This window comes from Nothoprocta perdicaria, unplaced genomic scaffold (genome assembly GCF_003342845.1).
Source record: "Nothoprocta perdicaria isolate Ctin4 unplaced genomic scaffold, notPer1 scaffold_18, whole genome shotgun sequence".
NCBI classification, from domain to species: Eukaryota; Metazoa; Chordata; class Aves; order Tinamiformes; family Tinamidae; genus Nothoprocta; species Nothoprocta perdicaria.
Window position 1 is genome coordinate 3,086,072 of NW_020454982.1, and position 15,571 is coordinate 3,101,642.

The 15,571-nt window shown below is 39.1% G+C and overlaps 1 protein-coding gene across 1 annotated transcript in view; it reads right to left on the minus strand.

The window, feature by feature from the left end:
• Nucleotides 1–2,254: 2,254 nt before the first annotated feature.
• Nucleotides 2,255–15,571, minus strand: part of ADAMTS18 (ADAM metallopeptidase with thrombospondin type 1 motif 18) — a gene marked incomplete at its 5' end in the record, with an annotated part of 66,481 nt that continues 53,164 nt past the window's right edge. Inside the window, 6 exons of the mRNA XM_026036554.1 lie at nt 2,255–3,293; nt 6,006–6,153; nt 7,333–7,545; nt 7,827–8,018; nt 9,591–9,795; nt 14,270–14,396. Of these exons, the coding sequence (XP_025892339.1) occupies nt 3,178–3,293; nt 6,006–6,153; nt 7,333–7,545; nt 7,827–8,018; nt 9,591–9,795; nt 14,270–14,396 (1,001 nt within the window). The remainder of the gene's footprint in view (nt 3,294–6,005; nt 6,154–7,332; nt 7,546–7,826; nt 8,019–9,590; nt 9,796–14,269; nt 14,397–15,571) is intronic.

The window sequence follows — 15,571 nt, forward strand, 5'->3', positions numbered from 1 at the left end:
CCAGCTGCACAATAGCTGTACTTTTATGCAATATTTCCTCTTTCAACATCCATCTCCAATGCTGTAATTCACTGACAAGTGTCAGTTCATTTTAATCCCAACATTCTCCTCCAGAACACAAAGCAATTTAGAGTCTGAGTGCCTGTGCGGGTATATCAGTTAGTTACAGCACTAGTCCAAGTTGTGCCCAACAGAACACTTAGGAGAGCCAGTCCGGAGCAGCCTGTGTTGTTTAGCGTTGCCTATAGATTATGCTGGCAGTCAGGAGCACGCTTGGTACTCCATGTATTCCATGGAGCCTGCTGTGACCAGCAATCTGCATGATGGTGACAAGTGGGAGAGGTGACCAGGGTGCTAGGGAGTAAATAAATAAAATGACCCAGCAAAGAGATGGAGGTCTGATGTGTCTATGTGAGGGAATGGCCTGGAAACATCTGATCTCAGTCACTTTTAGAAAAAGTAAGTATCCTTAGGCAGATGGGAGAGGCTGTAAAACCTAGTGCTTGGTTGAAAGAGTCATCTTATTTTGGCAGACACCTTGCAGATAAATATGTGCAGGGAGCTATTGGGCTGCTCTGTGATGCAGAGCTTTCTGGTGTCTTCAGAGAGGTCAGTTTTGTCTTGCAGAAGTGAGGGCTGCTGTATCTCTGTGGTATTCTTCTTGTTATTGTTTGTTTTATATATCTATATCTACCTATATATATATTTGTGTGTGTGCATATAAAGTAATCTGTGGCCAGTTTTCCTTTTCATGCCTGAAATGGCCTCAGCCCACACTAGCTCAATGGCAGGGTGGTCATTCAAATGAGAAACACCTTCTACTCTTAAAAAGCAACTACACTGTATTTATTCTGTGGAATACCCAGCAGTGCATTCCACACTTAGCAGCATAATGGGACCTTCAAAGGTAGCCAAGTTTCACATGACCTTAGTAGAGCTGTCTGACATGAAGCGCCTGTAAGGAATGACCTGCGCCCCATTCATCAAGAGGGCCCGTTGACACTCCAGGCTGCTGTTGGGAGGCTTCCCCACCACTATTAACCCCTTACAAGACTAGAGGGGTAAGGGCACGCTGGGCAGAGAGGTCAGGGCTGTCTGTGTTTGCACTGCCCCAAATCTGGCCTTTTTTTGGGGCAGCCTTTATTGTTGCTGCTGTACAGAATTGGGTAGGTTCAGAGTTGCAGACATCTGACAGTTAGACAGCAGAGGAAAATGGGATAATGGTTTACTTAGAGATAGTATGGGTGTCAACAAAGATGCAAATAAATGCATGTACAACTTGCATTACTTGGTATTTACTTATAACCTCCATATTTTATTTGTGAATTTTACAATTCCAAATACAATGACACTGTTAGAGTATTTATTACAAAGCTTATAAAATAATTAAATATTATACTTATATTTTGGGGTTTTTTACACCATAATTCATACTTTGTGACATTACCATTTTCTCTTCTCAGTTGTTGTCACTTCAGTGAGCAAAGAAATATAAAGGAAAAGCTATGCATTAATAAATTAATTATTTTACATCAAATAATAAAAAGGGCACAATTATAAAGACAAAACAAAAGAATGTAGTGTTCCTAGAAAAAGGTTCTAGTTATACAATGTCCAGTATCAAGACAGCCTGGAGGCTGAGATATGTTTCCAATCATCATTTCTTGAAAGTACCAGAGGATACATGTTTTTCATTTAAATTGTTGCAAAAGGAACTGCTAATTTTAACTGGCCACTGTCTGGCATTAGTGCTGAGCTGGCTAATCTTACTCTGAAATGATACTTTAGAAAGCAGTAAAACTGGGCTACATTCATCAAAAGAAACTGTGGGATTTGGTGGAATTAGATAAATATATCCCTCATGCCACTCCTCAGAAAATTACAGTAGGACACAGCTCTGTCTCAGAACAGGTTTGGCAATGGTTAGGGTATTTTTTCAATGAAGAAACTTTCAAACTTGTACCATTTGATACATACTGTCCCTTCACATCTCCATTCTGAATGGCTACAAATATTATGTTTATAACATTTGTTTTCTTTCTTTGTGGACTCTGAACTATTTTGAAGTATTTTGAAAATGTTAAAAAATAGAATTAGCTTTTATTTGGTGAGATCACAAGTCATTGTTTTTTTCTTTTATTCCATATCATCTGTGTGAATAATAAGTAGAGAAGTTTGTCATATTCTTGGTATTTCTTTTGACTAAATGCTGAATCAAAATTTGCAGGGGGTTTTGAGATTAAGATGATGACATTATTCAGTTACGTGGCATTCAAACTTACCTTTTGAGGGGGAAAAAACCCTGCTTCTTTAAAATGTCAAGTTTAAGTTTTACTGTTATATCTAATGAGCTTAGGAAGTTGCAAACATAACCACTGAGCTCAACAAATCTGAGTTCCTCAAGTTAATTGAAAGGTGAAACTCTATTTTACTTGTATCACACAGAAATATTAGGTCCCAATGTTCTAATGATGAGTATTTCTAGGAATACATTTCAAGTTGCTAGTTAACCACCTCTGAGTTTCTACACAAAGCAGGAAGTGAATTCTTCAAAATAAAAATGTCAGCATGATGCAAAACTTGCTTTTCCAGCAGCAAGTATAATAGAGAAGCACCATATATCTTCATAGTGCACCATTTACTTCTTGTGGTCACACGTGTGACTGCCTTCTCCAACCAGCCCGTTGAATGTCTTTCCTGTAAAAGTGGCAGTAAAGAGCTTCCTTATCCAGAAGGGTATTAGCATAGAAGGTGTGAACAGGAACACTTTTGGTAGTGCCGTCTGTCCTGCTGCCACGCTGGACCTTGACTCCTGCAGCTGCCTGTTGTCTCCTTCGCTTGGCAGTCTTCTGCATTAGCCAGCCCTGGCTTCTTCCTCCTAACACGTGGCAGTGCCAAATGATGCTGGTAAAGAAGGAAGAACTGCCCCTTGAGTCTGTGTTCAAGTGATCCATAGTACCCTGTACTTTAGTGAGGTCAGCAAATAAAGAAAAAAATAAGACATTCCTTTTTCAGCATTTATGCACCAATTACTGTACCTCAGACATTCCATCGGAAAATATGTCTCTTCTGTCAGTGGTTTATGCGGCACCATGTCCTGCCTCAAAGCAAAGTTAATTCCAACATAAATTGAAGAGGAGACTCCTGTCACTGAAGGGTTCAGATAACGTTTTGCTGTCAATTCTTCTTCGTGCACGATTTACAACATTGCTTGCCATAAAATTTGTGGTTACAGACACCATGCTGGGGTACCAGATGACACCAAGTGAAGAAATCCACACAAGAAGGATCATCTGAAAGACAGAAATCCACACTATACCTAAGATGAGTTTTTAAGAGGTAATACTAATCAGGGAATAATTCCATATACTGGTAATGCATTGGTAATGTTAAAAATATTCAATTCAAAGATGAGACATCTATCAAAATTACTAGTTTCTTTTTAATTTCTTATATTAATAGAGAGAACAAGAGTATCAGAGACTTAAAATCAAAGAACTAAGGATGTTACAAATTAAAGCTCAAGGAAAGAGGAAGAAATGGGGAATAGACCACTGGTGAGTACATAAAGTCATCCTTGTTCTCAGTGTTGATTATAAATATTGTTCTGAAGCCAAGTACTTGCACAAATGAAGCTGCTCGGGTGCCGCAGGGCCTGTCGGCACAGTCACTGCGTGGAGTTTTCCTGGGCCTCAGGCAAGTGTCAGCTCTGCATGTACTTGATGTGCTCGGGGCCAGTGCTTGGGTCCCAGCACTTGCCCAAGGCACTTGTGTCTCTCCATTTGGCTCTGCCAGGGACCGGGGCCAGCTCTCTCCTAACGCTTCTGTTCGTTAGGTGTCCTGAATCAGGATTTTAGGGCTTTGCCTATGCCCTTTTGGGGAAATCTTAATCAACTGTAATGGGAAAAAGAAGCTGACAATGTTTCTGAAAAGCACAGCCTTTAATTACAAAAATAAATCAGACTTTTCAATTAAGATTTTATTTCACTTATTTTTATGTGCAAATCATTTATATTTGCAGCACAGTAAGTTTAAAAATACCTCAGAGCTGCTCCTTTCTACCGTGTTGTGGTGGATGCCTTATGTTTTTTTAAAAGAACAGAGTGATGATTCATACCAATGATTTATAAACAAATTCACCATGTCTGAGAGCAGTAAGACATTTAAATGAGATTTAGCAAAATTTATAGCTAGTCTGAAGTCTCCTATGAGCATGGGAAAAGATTCCCTTCAGCCCTGAGAACTCCTGTTTACAGGGTCAGTGAAATGCGTTTCAGTGGAGCCGCTCCTGCCTGCGTGCTCAGCTGGGCCACGCTGAGAGCTGCAGGGCAAGCGCTGCCTCACACAGCACTGCCCCCTCCTTCAACTGCTCTGGCCAGCAGCGCCGTAAGCAAGCAGGCTTTCTTACATGAACTTCTTACATGTCATTTTTTTCTATATATTTTTAAGAACATATTCCTCACAGTAATATTAAATATTAATGCAAGAAACTATAGAAAATACTGTTCTTAACCAGTTCTCCAGGTATTAAGAGCCTCAACACCACAGTGCAGCCTTCTCTCTTAACAGTGCAATGTTTCTATTCCCATTTGAGTGGCAGTAAGGGTGAAACTGGTAGCTTAGCACCACAGTTGGTATCACTTGACCTATTGTCCATCCAACAGAATTGACCATGGCATCAAAAGCAGATGAAAACCATGCAAAGCACAAGGTCTTTTGCCATCTGTTAATTTTTCCCAAGTTACCTGTAAGTTATTTTTAAGCATTATATAAGCAACGAGGAGGCTATGCTAATCAATCTTTACGTCCCCTTTGAAGATTGGAGTGCAAGGTAAACAGTACAGAAGTATAACTAACTGAAAACTTTACTCTTGGAATCTAATCCAAAGGCCATTGAAATCAGGAGTCTTTCTGTTGCTTTCTTCAATGGATATGGATTAGGCTGTCAGGTCCTTATTTCCATTTATTCAATTACTTTTATGTTGTTTTAATTTTGATGCATTTCAAGCGGTTAGGTTTGATGGCTAAGTGTTATGGTGACCGTAACTGCATGTAAGAGAGGCAGGGAACTGACCCAGCTTGTCCAGGGAAGTGTGCAAACTCTCCCTGAAACATTAATTTCTTCACTGTGATCACTGATCTGGAGCTGCATGGCTGATAGTAGACTGATTTGCTTCAATGTGAGTCCAGCACAGCTGGTTCCCTCTCTTCTTGCTGGTTTAGACAGAAAGTTAGAGAGCAGTGAAGAGATAATTGATCTCTAGAGCCTGACGACCCAGTTATAATAAAGAAGAAAGGTCTCCTGCAGATGTGAGGAGAGAGAGGAACAGGCCAAGGCCAAAATTAGTAGCAGACATTACTCCAGACATGAAGCATTGCAGAGGGAGGCTGGGGAGAAAGGAGAGTGTTTGCTCTATCATGACAAAAAAAGGATGCAATACCAAAAATTCAACTACAGAACTTTTGAAGAAAGAAGCATTTTGACTGTTAGCAGCATTTAATTGCATATAAAAACAGTGAAATTGCTTACTTTCTCCTTTTTAGGAACATTTAATTTAAATATTCAGTTTAACTGAGTTTCAGCCTGGGAGAAGTAGTCTAGATTCAGATCCCCAGATAAGTTTGATTGTTTGTGGACTTCAAAACACCAAAAATAAATGGTATGTTCTCACTGCTCAATTCAAAAGTCACTATTTTTAATCATTTAGCAGTACCAGGGTAGAATTATCTGATGCGATTCAACAAGATAGTCTAAAGATGCAGGTCAAACCTAAAAGGCAAAGCTTCCTTTAACAGATCCTTTTAAAATCTTCTCCTGTCTCAGTTACACTGTCCTACATGCTTTCAGAGGGTTCTCTTTGAGAAGAGACATGCTTCAGTGACAGTAAAGCTGAGAAAGTTTGGACAAGAGTCATGTGTGCCGAATACTAATCCCCAGTGGGACCAAGGTGAGTTTTGCTGGATGCGGCAGTGCCGCCTTCTTCAGCGGCTGGGCTAGGCTTTACCTCTCTTGGCAGGAGCGGGGCAGAAGTTGGTGTTGCAGGCCCTGAGCGTTGCGGGTTTCTGATGGGGCAGGCACCCAGCAGCCGGTCTCCCCTGGCGCAGACACTGAACACTGCGGGTCTGCACTCCCCCGCCGCATGTCACTGTGCACTGCCAGGAGGAGAACAACAAGAAGCCACATCTCATTAGAGAGAACCTCTCAGGGCTCCCAAAATCCTAGGGAGAAACATTCGCAGGCTTTGGATGAGACTTTCAAAGAAAGAGAGGTCAGGCTCAGATGTGCTGATGCTCAGCAATCCCCACCAGGCCCAGGGTTGCAAAGATCTGTGCAGCTGTTTCCCATGTGGAACTGTTCAGAAAGTTTGATTATTTAAGGATTCAGCTGAAAATACAGAACTTTCTTTGATACTTAGATATGAACTGAACATTTAAGAAAAAAAATCTGTTCCTGATCGTCTGCACTGATTTCTTTTGAATTTGGAGCCTCTGGGCCCAATGCTGTTGTCTGAACAGAGATAAAACTCCTGTGAGAACTGTAATAATGACAGTACCTAGGGAAAAATACAATGTATTTGCAGAAAGATCTATGAAATATTTTAAAATGAATAAGCCTTTTACTTGTATGTGTTTCATGAAAAGTTGTCCTTAAGATAAATGTGATCATTTTCATCTGATTAGTTATCAGACATACATTGTTCGTGTAAATGTTACTAAATGTGTGTCTCATTGATAATGCGACTCATAAAGCAGACAAGTTCCAGAAATACAGAAGCTTGTTTGCAAAAAATGTAGAAACAAATGCAGACTGATCCCATAATTAATCATAGTATTTAGGAAATTCCAGACAATCTGTGCAGATGGTCCAATATATTGTGCGTATAGATATGTAACAGTTCAACCACAATGCAGTTTGAAGATGCCTGAGAAGGAAGAGTTGGAAAATGAGCGTGGAATGTAGTGCCTCTGGAGCAAAAACAACATTTTTGGGTGACATTCTTCAGTTCCAGGACAAAGAAAGGAACTGCATCAAAATACATGATGAATATGGACCAGCTGCATCAGGTTTCAGTGGCTGAGTGGAGTGACCTTCCTTAGGGAAGGGCTGTGCGCAGGAGACACCTGTGCACTGGTGCACTTTTTGGTATTTTCAGTACAATCACAAGCACATTGAGATAGACTCAAGCTCTAGGGGATATTGTTTAAACTGCTGCATAGAAGCAAACTCATGCTTTTTAGAACACGTCTACAAGCCAAGACATGCATTTACTGCTGGAGATAAAGAAGTAGTCAGGGCAGAGAGGGAAAGGCAAGAAAGCTTCTCATTCCTACCTGCTGCCAAGGGGAGGAATACCAGCCAGACATCGTGTTATACACGGTGTGCACTGGACAGGGCCCATTGTTGCAAGCTTCTTCCAGGTCTATATTTGGTTTCTTGATGTTCCTACACCTTCTTGGAGGAAAGGTGATCAGTTTCCCATGAATGCTCTTCTCACCACATTTCAGCTCTCGCTTGTGCACACCTGGGCCACAAGAGGCTGAACACTGCAAAAACAAAGTACAAATTAATTACGTGAAATTACAAAAGCAAAAGCATTATATAGCTGAAATCACAGAGAGCATGTTCCTGTCCATAACCTGTAAACTGAAATACAGATCCCGGTCTGTTGAAAAATAAGGACATCGGGGTACATCTAACTAAAGCTTGATGTAAAGACCCATGTGGTTGTGTTTGTTTCTTCTGTGTGGTCTGTGCACACCGTGAGTCAACGCTCTCAAACAAGACTAGCAAAGTAACAGAGCCCCCATGTACCCGCGCCACCTACCTCACCCCAAGAAGAAACCGCCCACTGGAGCCGGTCGTTTTTGGGGCACCGTCCTAACACGCAGGGCTGCTGGGATTCGGGTTTCTGCTCTTTGCTGCACATGCTCTCGGGCAAGATTTTCTGCTTAGGAGGACTGGTACTTTTGCAGTAGACATCCCGTTTCTTAACACCTCTCCCACAAGTCTTGGAGCACTGTGATGGAAAGAAATAGGCATTAGAGCAAGAGGAAATGAAAACTGGCATGAGAGAAGAGTATAGAAAACAAAGTTCACGTGCTATGTAGCACCTGTAAGTCTTTAAAAATATAATTCTATTTGCATATAAATATATATATATGGAGAGAGAGAGTAACATAACATTTATATGCCACTTTTTCAAGTATTGTCTGTTTTCTTTATGTAGATTACCAACTTTTATAGCAAGTGACTTGCACAGCAAGACGGACTCTCAGACAAACAGCTAAGATGTTTGACAAAAGATGTGTTAATAGCCAAGGCTACAACTGAAGCTTCAGGCAAGTCACTAGGGAATAAATACACATTACAGAAATGTGGGTTAATTTAAAACACAGTCTATATTTTTTCATTGCCTTAGCAAGCAACAAAATACATTAATGAGTAATTTCTGGTGTAATAGGGAAAAAAATGGACCTGAGATAATGCTGCTGGCTTTCTACCATTTTGCAGTCTCTTTCAGTTTAATCCTATTATTACTTTTAATAATAATTAACAGGCACATTTCAATGCAGAATCCTATGTCTCATACCATAAATGGTTTAAGAAGATTTCATGAAAGCAGAGATGTACTGACGATGCAATAGAAATACCTGCTTGCTGAAAAAAATCTGGTTTATGATCTTTCCCCTAAACAAACAAGAAAACTCTTTACATTTAAATTGACGCTCTGATCTATGAAGAGAGACCAAGGGTGGTTTTTTTTTGTTTTGTTTTTCTCTTTTAACTCATTTGCGTCTGTGATATAGCAGCTCCTAGTCTTAGAAGTCTTAGAAATCTGCTGCATTGATCAGCGAGCCTGTCACAACATTTCAGCAGGACTGAAGACCTGTTTTTCAGAGGCCTCCTTTGTAAAATCCCAACTTGAGGTATGTATCGCCTAAAGCACAGACAAATGCATACTTAGTGCTATCAAGGAAAGGTTGAACATATGAATATATTTGAAAACGGTGCTCTTTCCTTTTCAGTATCTAATCATCTTCTCCTTTTCACTTTCATGCCATGGTAAGATGTTGAAAATTTAAAAAAAACAACCTTGAGTGTAGCACTGCTCTACTGCTAGACTAGTTACACTCAATGTACAGAAGTATTGTCCTTGTAAATCATAACTTTATCAGCCCATAATTCAAAAAGTGTTCATTAATATGTAAATTAACCCCAAATGATTCTTTATTTCTTGACTGCCTCTCATCTCTAAGAAAAGTTAATATTGCTGTGGGAATTAATCTCAAGGAGAGATTCATGGCTTAAAAAAAAAGAAACATTACAGCCTTAAGCTATGACACCAGAAGAAAAAAAAAAAATCAAACTTTTTTATGTAGTAAAAAGGAACGGACGTGTCTACTTCCAACAAGCTCTGCTGTCTAATTGCCTATAAAGGCTAGTTAAAAAAAAATATATAGTTTACATATTATTTTAATGAGTGAAGCCTCTTGCAAAACATTAGTCCCAGTTCCATCTCCTTTAGCAGATTTTTGGCAGTATTTTCATTATGCCAGCAAAGGAAAAAGTAAGTCTTTATCCATTTTACCTGAGACCACAGTCCAGGGCTCCACTCAGGTGGGCAGTCCTGGTTATTGCACACCTGCACTTGGGTAGGGGTGCTCACAGGACACAGGGAATGGGCCACCACCTCCTCTCTTTGGAAAGTCTTCTTCTGGACACACTGAATGAGGCGGCTCTGCTGCCCTCCTCCACAAGATTTGCTGCACATGCTCCATTCTCCTGCCAACCAGCTTAAAGGAGAAAATATATATTAGAAACTGTGAATCCAATTAACTTCATAAAATCAATGCATGTGAGCCACCTCTCTCATAGGATTTATTCAGTGATTCTGCTTAGCTTGCTCTGCTGATACACTGCTATCTTTTCAAGCGATCAGAAAGCCTGAATTACATAATCTATTACATATCATCTATATAAATCTATCTTCAAAGCATGGAACATTTTAATAGGGATGAAGTATAAATCATATAAATGGAAAAACTGCTGCTACTTCTTTACTCAGAGTTCCTGTCTACTAGAACAAACTTGTATATAAATCTGACTTGGAATTTGTAATTCCTTGGGGATCAGAGTGATACTGCCATTGAGAGTTTCAGGATATCTAGAAAACCTAGGAATCTGGAAAATAAATCATCATTCCTTTTAAGCAGGTATATGAGCTTAATTGAAAATACTATCTGTAAAACGGGAGAAGGTCACTGCGGTGTCCAGTGATATTTATGTCATGCCTTAGCTTTCTTCAGTTTACAAAAAATGAATTTGCCTCTCAAAATCTGTAGCTATGTCCCTAGGTTTTGGAGGATTTTTATGTCCTCAGACAAAATATTTAGCAGAAAATAATGTAAAGTCTGAAAAACAAACAAACAAAGAAAAAAGTATGATTTTAACCAGACAAAAGTTGTTAGGCAAATCTGCACTTGAGGTACAGGCAAGTTCCATAATTATCACAAAAAGCACCTGGCGGCTGAAGAATTATTGTCAGTTACTTAGGATAAGTTCAGTTTTAAAATCTTAAAAACAACTCAGTATTTGTATTACTGAAGCACTAGGTGGGTCCCCAACCTCTGTGTAATGCTGTGCAAACATAGAGCAAAAGGTCTTTGTCCTCACAGGCTCCCAGTGTCAGACCATAAATAACAACCGGGGAGGAAGTGAAGAAAGAAACAGAAGTGAAGAAAGCAGAGGAAATGCTAAATGACTAAATGATTACTCAAGATATGAGTTCTTATTTAAATACCAAGCATTGAATTTAAGATCAGAATTTTCAAAATAGCAGTTTTATGAACTTTTCATAATTTATTTCACACAAAAAAAGTCCTTGTTTCAAATCCAGCTACTTTTGACCTATCCTGTTTGGTGCTTTTTTTTTTTTTTTTTTCTCCCCCAAGTTTCCATCTGCAGGGGCTCTTGAATCATTTATTCTGTGTTTTAATATCTTTGACTTAAAACACACACAAGAATCTATGGCTTCGAATGCCATTCTGAGGGACTGTTTCAGGAACCTTTCCATGTAAACTATTCTCTTTTTGTATTCCTTTTTAAAGACAAAGGCTCCCTGCATTAGCTATGGGTAGCTTGGCAGCTTCACTTGCTTTATATTTTTTAGGTGTCTTATAGGTGGTCNAGGGAGCACAAGCCTTGTGACAACTGAAATAGCTGCCTATACAAAATTTTCATGTCAGAAAAGAGTTTTTTTCTTTTCACTGTGTGAAAGATGAATATCATTGCATTTGCCTGCTCTTTCATATCTCTCTGAATTCAAAAGAAATTTTAATTTGTGAAAATGAATTAAAAGCCTATCTTGGAAAAACTCTTTTGGGTACAGGAGGAAACTTGAATCACAATCTGGTAACCGTCAGAAGTACTGGGGAAATATAAAGGGTCTCAATTAGGACAAAGAAATGTTAGTGTGAAAAAAAAAACCAGTAGTTATGTAATTCCAGAACAACTGAGAAAGTCTCTTTTTATCTGAATTGTAAATATTTGAAATATTGAAACACAAACTTCTGGAAGTTTGCAGGCCTTTTGGAAGAATGCAGGCTACAACATAAAATTACCTCGCTTTGATATCTCTGCTCTGGAAGAGCAACTGAAAATGATCATTTTAAGAGCTTACTCACCAAAACCATCAAAAAAGTCCCCCTCTTCACAGAGGAATGGCCAATAAACCTGCTTTAATGTCCTCTAATAAACTGCCATTTTCCAAGATTAACTGGGCTGTGATCCAACAGTATCTTTCATTAGCTCAAATATCTAAATAATTATGACCAGATTTGGCAGCTCCAAAATCCAACAAAAACAGTGTGTAGTCCTGGTGCCTTTCTGTGTCCGTACTGTTGGGATAGTAGCTCTGTTCCTCCTCAGATTAATAACTCTTTGTTCTCATGCAATAATTATTCCTCGCTGAGCTTTACAAGTCTTCACTTTCATGTCACAAGACTGGCACTCTTGTAGCTCTGTCTACTATTCACCTTCCTCCCCCGCCTATTGTTATGGTTGCCACATTTGTTACTTCTTTATTTGCTCGTTATTAAGCTTAATGCTTTGTTTCTCCATGATATTTAGTAGTACTAAATTTTTTTGCTGTTTGGCAGTCTGGGCTTTAGGGGAGTCGCTCCATGCCCCAAGCTTCTGGCAGATTCCTCAGCAGAGCTCATCAGCTTTACTGCCCTTCGGTTCAATGGCAATCTGATGATTTAAGACATGGTCCCACATGTAGTTCCTCAATACATTTAATGTATTTTGAGGATTAAGAAAAGGAATTAGTGACTTGAATACTTTCTTTGCAGTTTGGGGACAATGGTCCTTTTCTGGGTTTTGTACTTTTTTAGAGATCAAGTCATGAATTGCGTGGCAAAGTACAGTAAGACTATTAAAGCAATTCAGGCTAAAAATATTTCATTGCATGTCAAAACAGACACGCAGGTATTTTCAGCGATACACCTATCAGTGGATCATCAAAGTGTATGAGGACCAGTAGTTAAGAGAAATGGAGATTTTTGTGTATGATCTAAATACGGAGGGAATAAAAATGAAGCTCATGTTTGTGTAACTTCTTTATATCAACACAACGCCACATAGGATGAAGGTAAACCATAAATCACTCAAATCATCTCCTGGAAATATCATAGACCCTACATTTCTGTCTATACAATATTGAGCCCACTGGATAAAAATACTTCTGGCAGAAGCTAAGTCACATATAAAGAGATTGTGTTTGGCTACAATGATGCCTTAAAATTAGTATTCAGAAAATCATGTGGCTAAATGCAATCTAAAGAAACTGCTGAAGCAGGAACATGGAGCTCTCATGGGACATGCTGCCATTATTTAAACCTTATCTCTACCCATTTGTGGTCGCACTGTACAATTTGCCACTTGGATTTTGTGTGCTCTGCTGTAATCTTTAAATTTTGCAGGAAATTCCAATCTATTACTGGACCATTTTTGAATATGTTAAACATATTGCAGACTAGAGATTTTTAAGTAAAAACAAAACCACTACACAGCATAGATGTCTTTCAACTTTACCCCATCATCCTTTCGTGGATTGGGGGAGATAGGGAAAGCCTATTAAACTATAAAATGTGCTCTTTTTAGGTAAGTAAGGGAACAGGATCAGCCAATTGCTTTTACTACACATTGCTGTTATCACTGCAGAGTAAGGACAGCAGATGAGGACAGGACAAGAGCTTTCCCCATTTCTTCTACCTTTGGTCGCCATGCACCACTATGCAACTATCTTCATTTTCTCACTGAACACTCAATTTTTCCACCTATACAGATGTCAAATTCCTTGTACAACATCATGCAGCATTTCTGATCTTTAATATAAAGCTAAAATAATGCTATGGCTGCAAAGACAGACAGGCAGAAGTGGGGAAAAAAAAAAAAAAAAAGAAACAGCAGAAGACAGACCACCAGTATGCCCTTAAATCTACCCATTTATATCCTAACCCACATGAAACTGTTCCATTATATGAACACACAACTACTTTTTTTCCAAAGTACCCCAACCACAGCTCATATAAATCAGTGAGCCTCTTGTTTTTAAAGGAACTCTACTGATTTATGCCAGCTGGATTCTAAATACTTATCTATATGTCAGTGTCTTCCTTTGCATCTCATTTGCTAACACAGGAACACAGGAAATGTCTCCATATTTATTTTTGTGGGCACCCGGAGCATTGCGGACAATTTATTTGGCTTAGACAGTCATCTTACTGGTATAGTAAGGCACTACGGTACACTTTGTCCAAAAATCAATAATTACACTTCACAAGGCTCTTTTAAGCTAATCTAATACGTGGAACCTGAGTCCCAGGGCCATGCTGCCACATGGGGAGTAGCACTTTACTCAGGAAATGGTCTTATTGATTCAAGGTGAGTAAAGGTGGCAGAATAGGCCTCTAAGTAACTTAGATTTAGTCGGTGTCACAAAGCTAACCCCAGCATGGTGACAGAGCTGCAAGCAATCCCCAGGAGGTCTTGCTTAGCAATGTTGGAAATACCACTCCTATTATTATCATTGGGCAAAAGCCTACACAACTAACATTTTAAAACAATTACTGTTTTAAGTTCCAGCCTAAAAGTGGGCTCATCGAGCAGGCTGTACAGTCCTGCCTGCCTGTCAGAGAGGATGTCTTTCCTGGCAAAGATAGACGTAAGGCACAGAGAAAAGGTCCAAAACCAAAGAGCACTTACTATGCTGGGCAGGGATTGGTATTGCAGAGTTTTGTTTCAGTTAAAGGCTTTGTCCTTGGGCCGCAAAAGGAAGAATTAACTTGCGTGCGATGATCTTCTAAACAAATTGCTTTTGACGTAATGCGTCCTACAGAAGTATTAGAAAGAAATATAGTCAAATAAATGATTACTTAAAATGCAAGTGAAAAAGTAGTAGGGAAGAATTTTAACCAAACAAGACCAAGCTCATGCTTGGTACAGTTCTTGAACTAAATAGATTGTAATTTGACAACGTGTTTTTAGCGCTGATTTTCCTCTCTGCAGTGCTACTGATGATGAAACAATTTAGTTATGAACAAGCAGTACATTCTTAAAGCTGTCCGTTAATATTTGCAAAAACATTTTGCAGTTCTTTCACTTGGTCTTTGCAGACTTCAGAGCTGTGGAAGCTCTTGCACCTCTAGTTCCAGCAGCAGGACAGATTAGGGAACGCTACAAATGCCTTAAGGGATTAAGTGATTTTATATATTTATCCTTTAATTGAGATGGATCATTTACTTCACACGTGGTTAATTGGTCACAGCAAGCCAAATTAGGAACAGTTGTGTCTGTTGCCTTTGTACGTCTGCTGTTATATTTCTTTTAAAGGGATGCAAGAAAAAATACAGCTGTCATATTTTATACCCACTCTACTCTTAGTGGCTCTTTTTCCCATGAGGAGTCTACTGATATGCTAGGAAAATGGACAATATCCCAGGAAGATATTCCTAAATATCACCTAGATTTTTTTTTTCTTTGGGAGGCTGGGGGTGCAATACAGGAGCATAGCAGCCCATCCACTTCTTTGCTATTACAGATAACTGCATCATATAACCTTGGGCATATGACCCAGCTCCAATTGAAAAGCATTTCATTTTTAATTCTCAATTCATTTGGCAAGACTTCCCACATGCCAGTTTTCTGCTTTCATTAAATCCTAAGATTACTTTCACTGACAGAACATCCAGGATTTAGAAAAATAAATACATGGTGTGAACAGATCAAATACCTAGAGGAATATGGTAATAAGAAATCTTTAGCCTGTATAGAATTTCAGAGTGACCTGACTTAACTCAAATATTTGTAATTAAACAATGAGAGGATCAGGGTGAAACTGTCAGTAAAGGTCTTGATAATATTTTCATCTTCAATTACTCTCCACAGAGAGATACATTTCATTCCTTATTATTTGTTATCTTTCTATGTTCCCAAATTACAACTACATCAAAGCACATACTTAATTCCCTCATAACATCAACTGCAAGATATTGCATGGCTAAGACT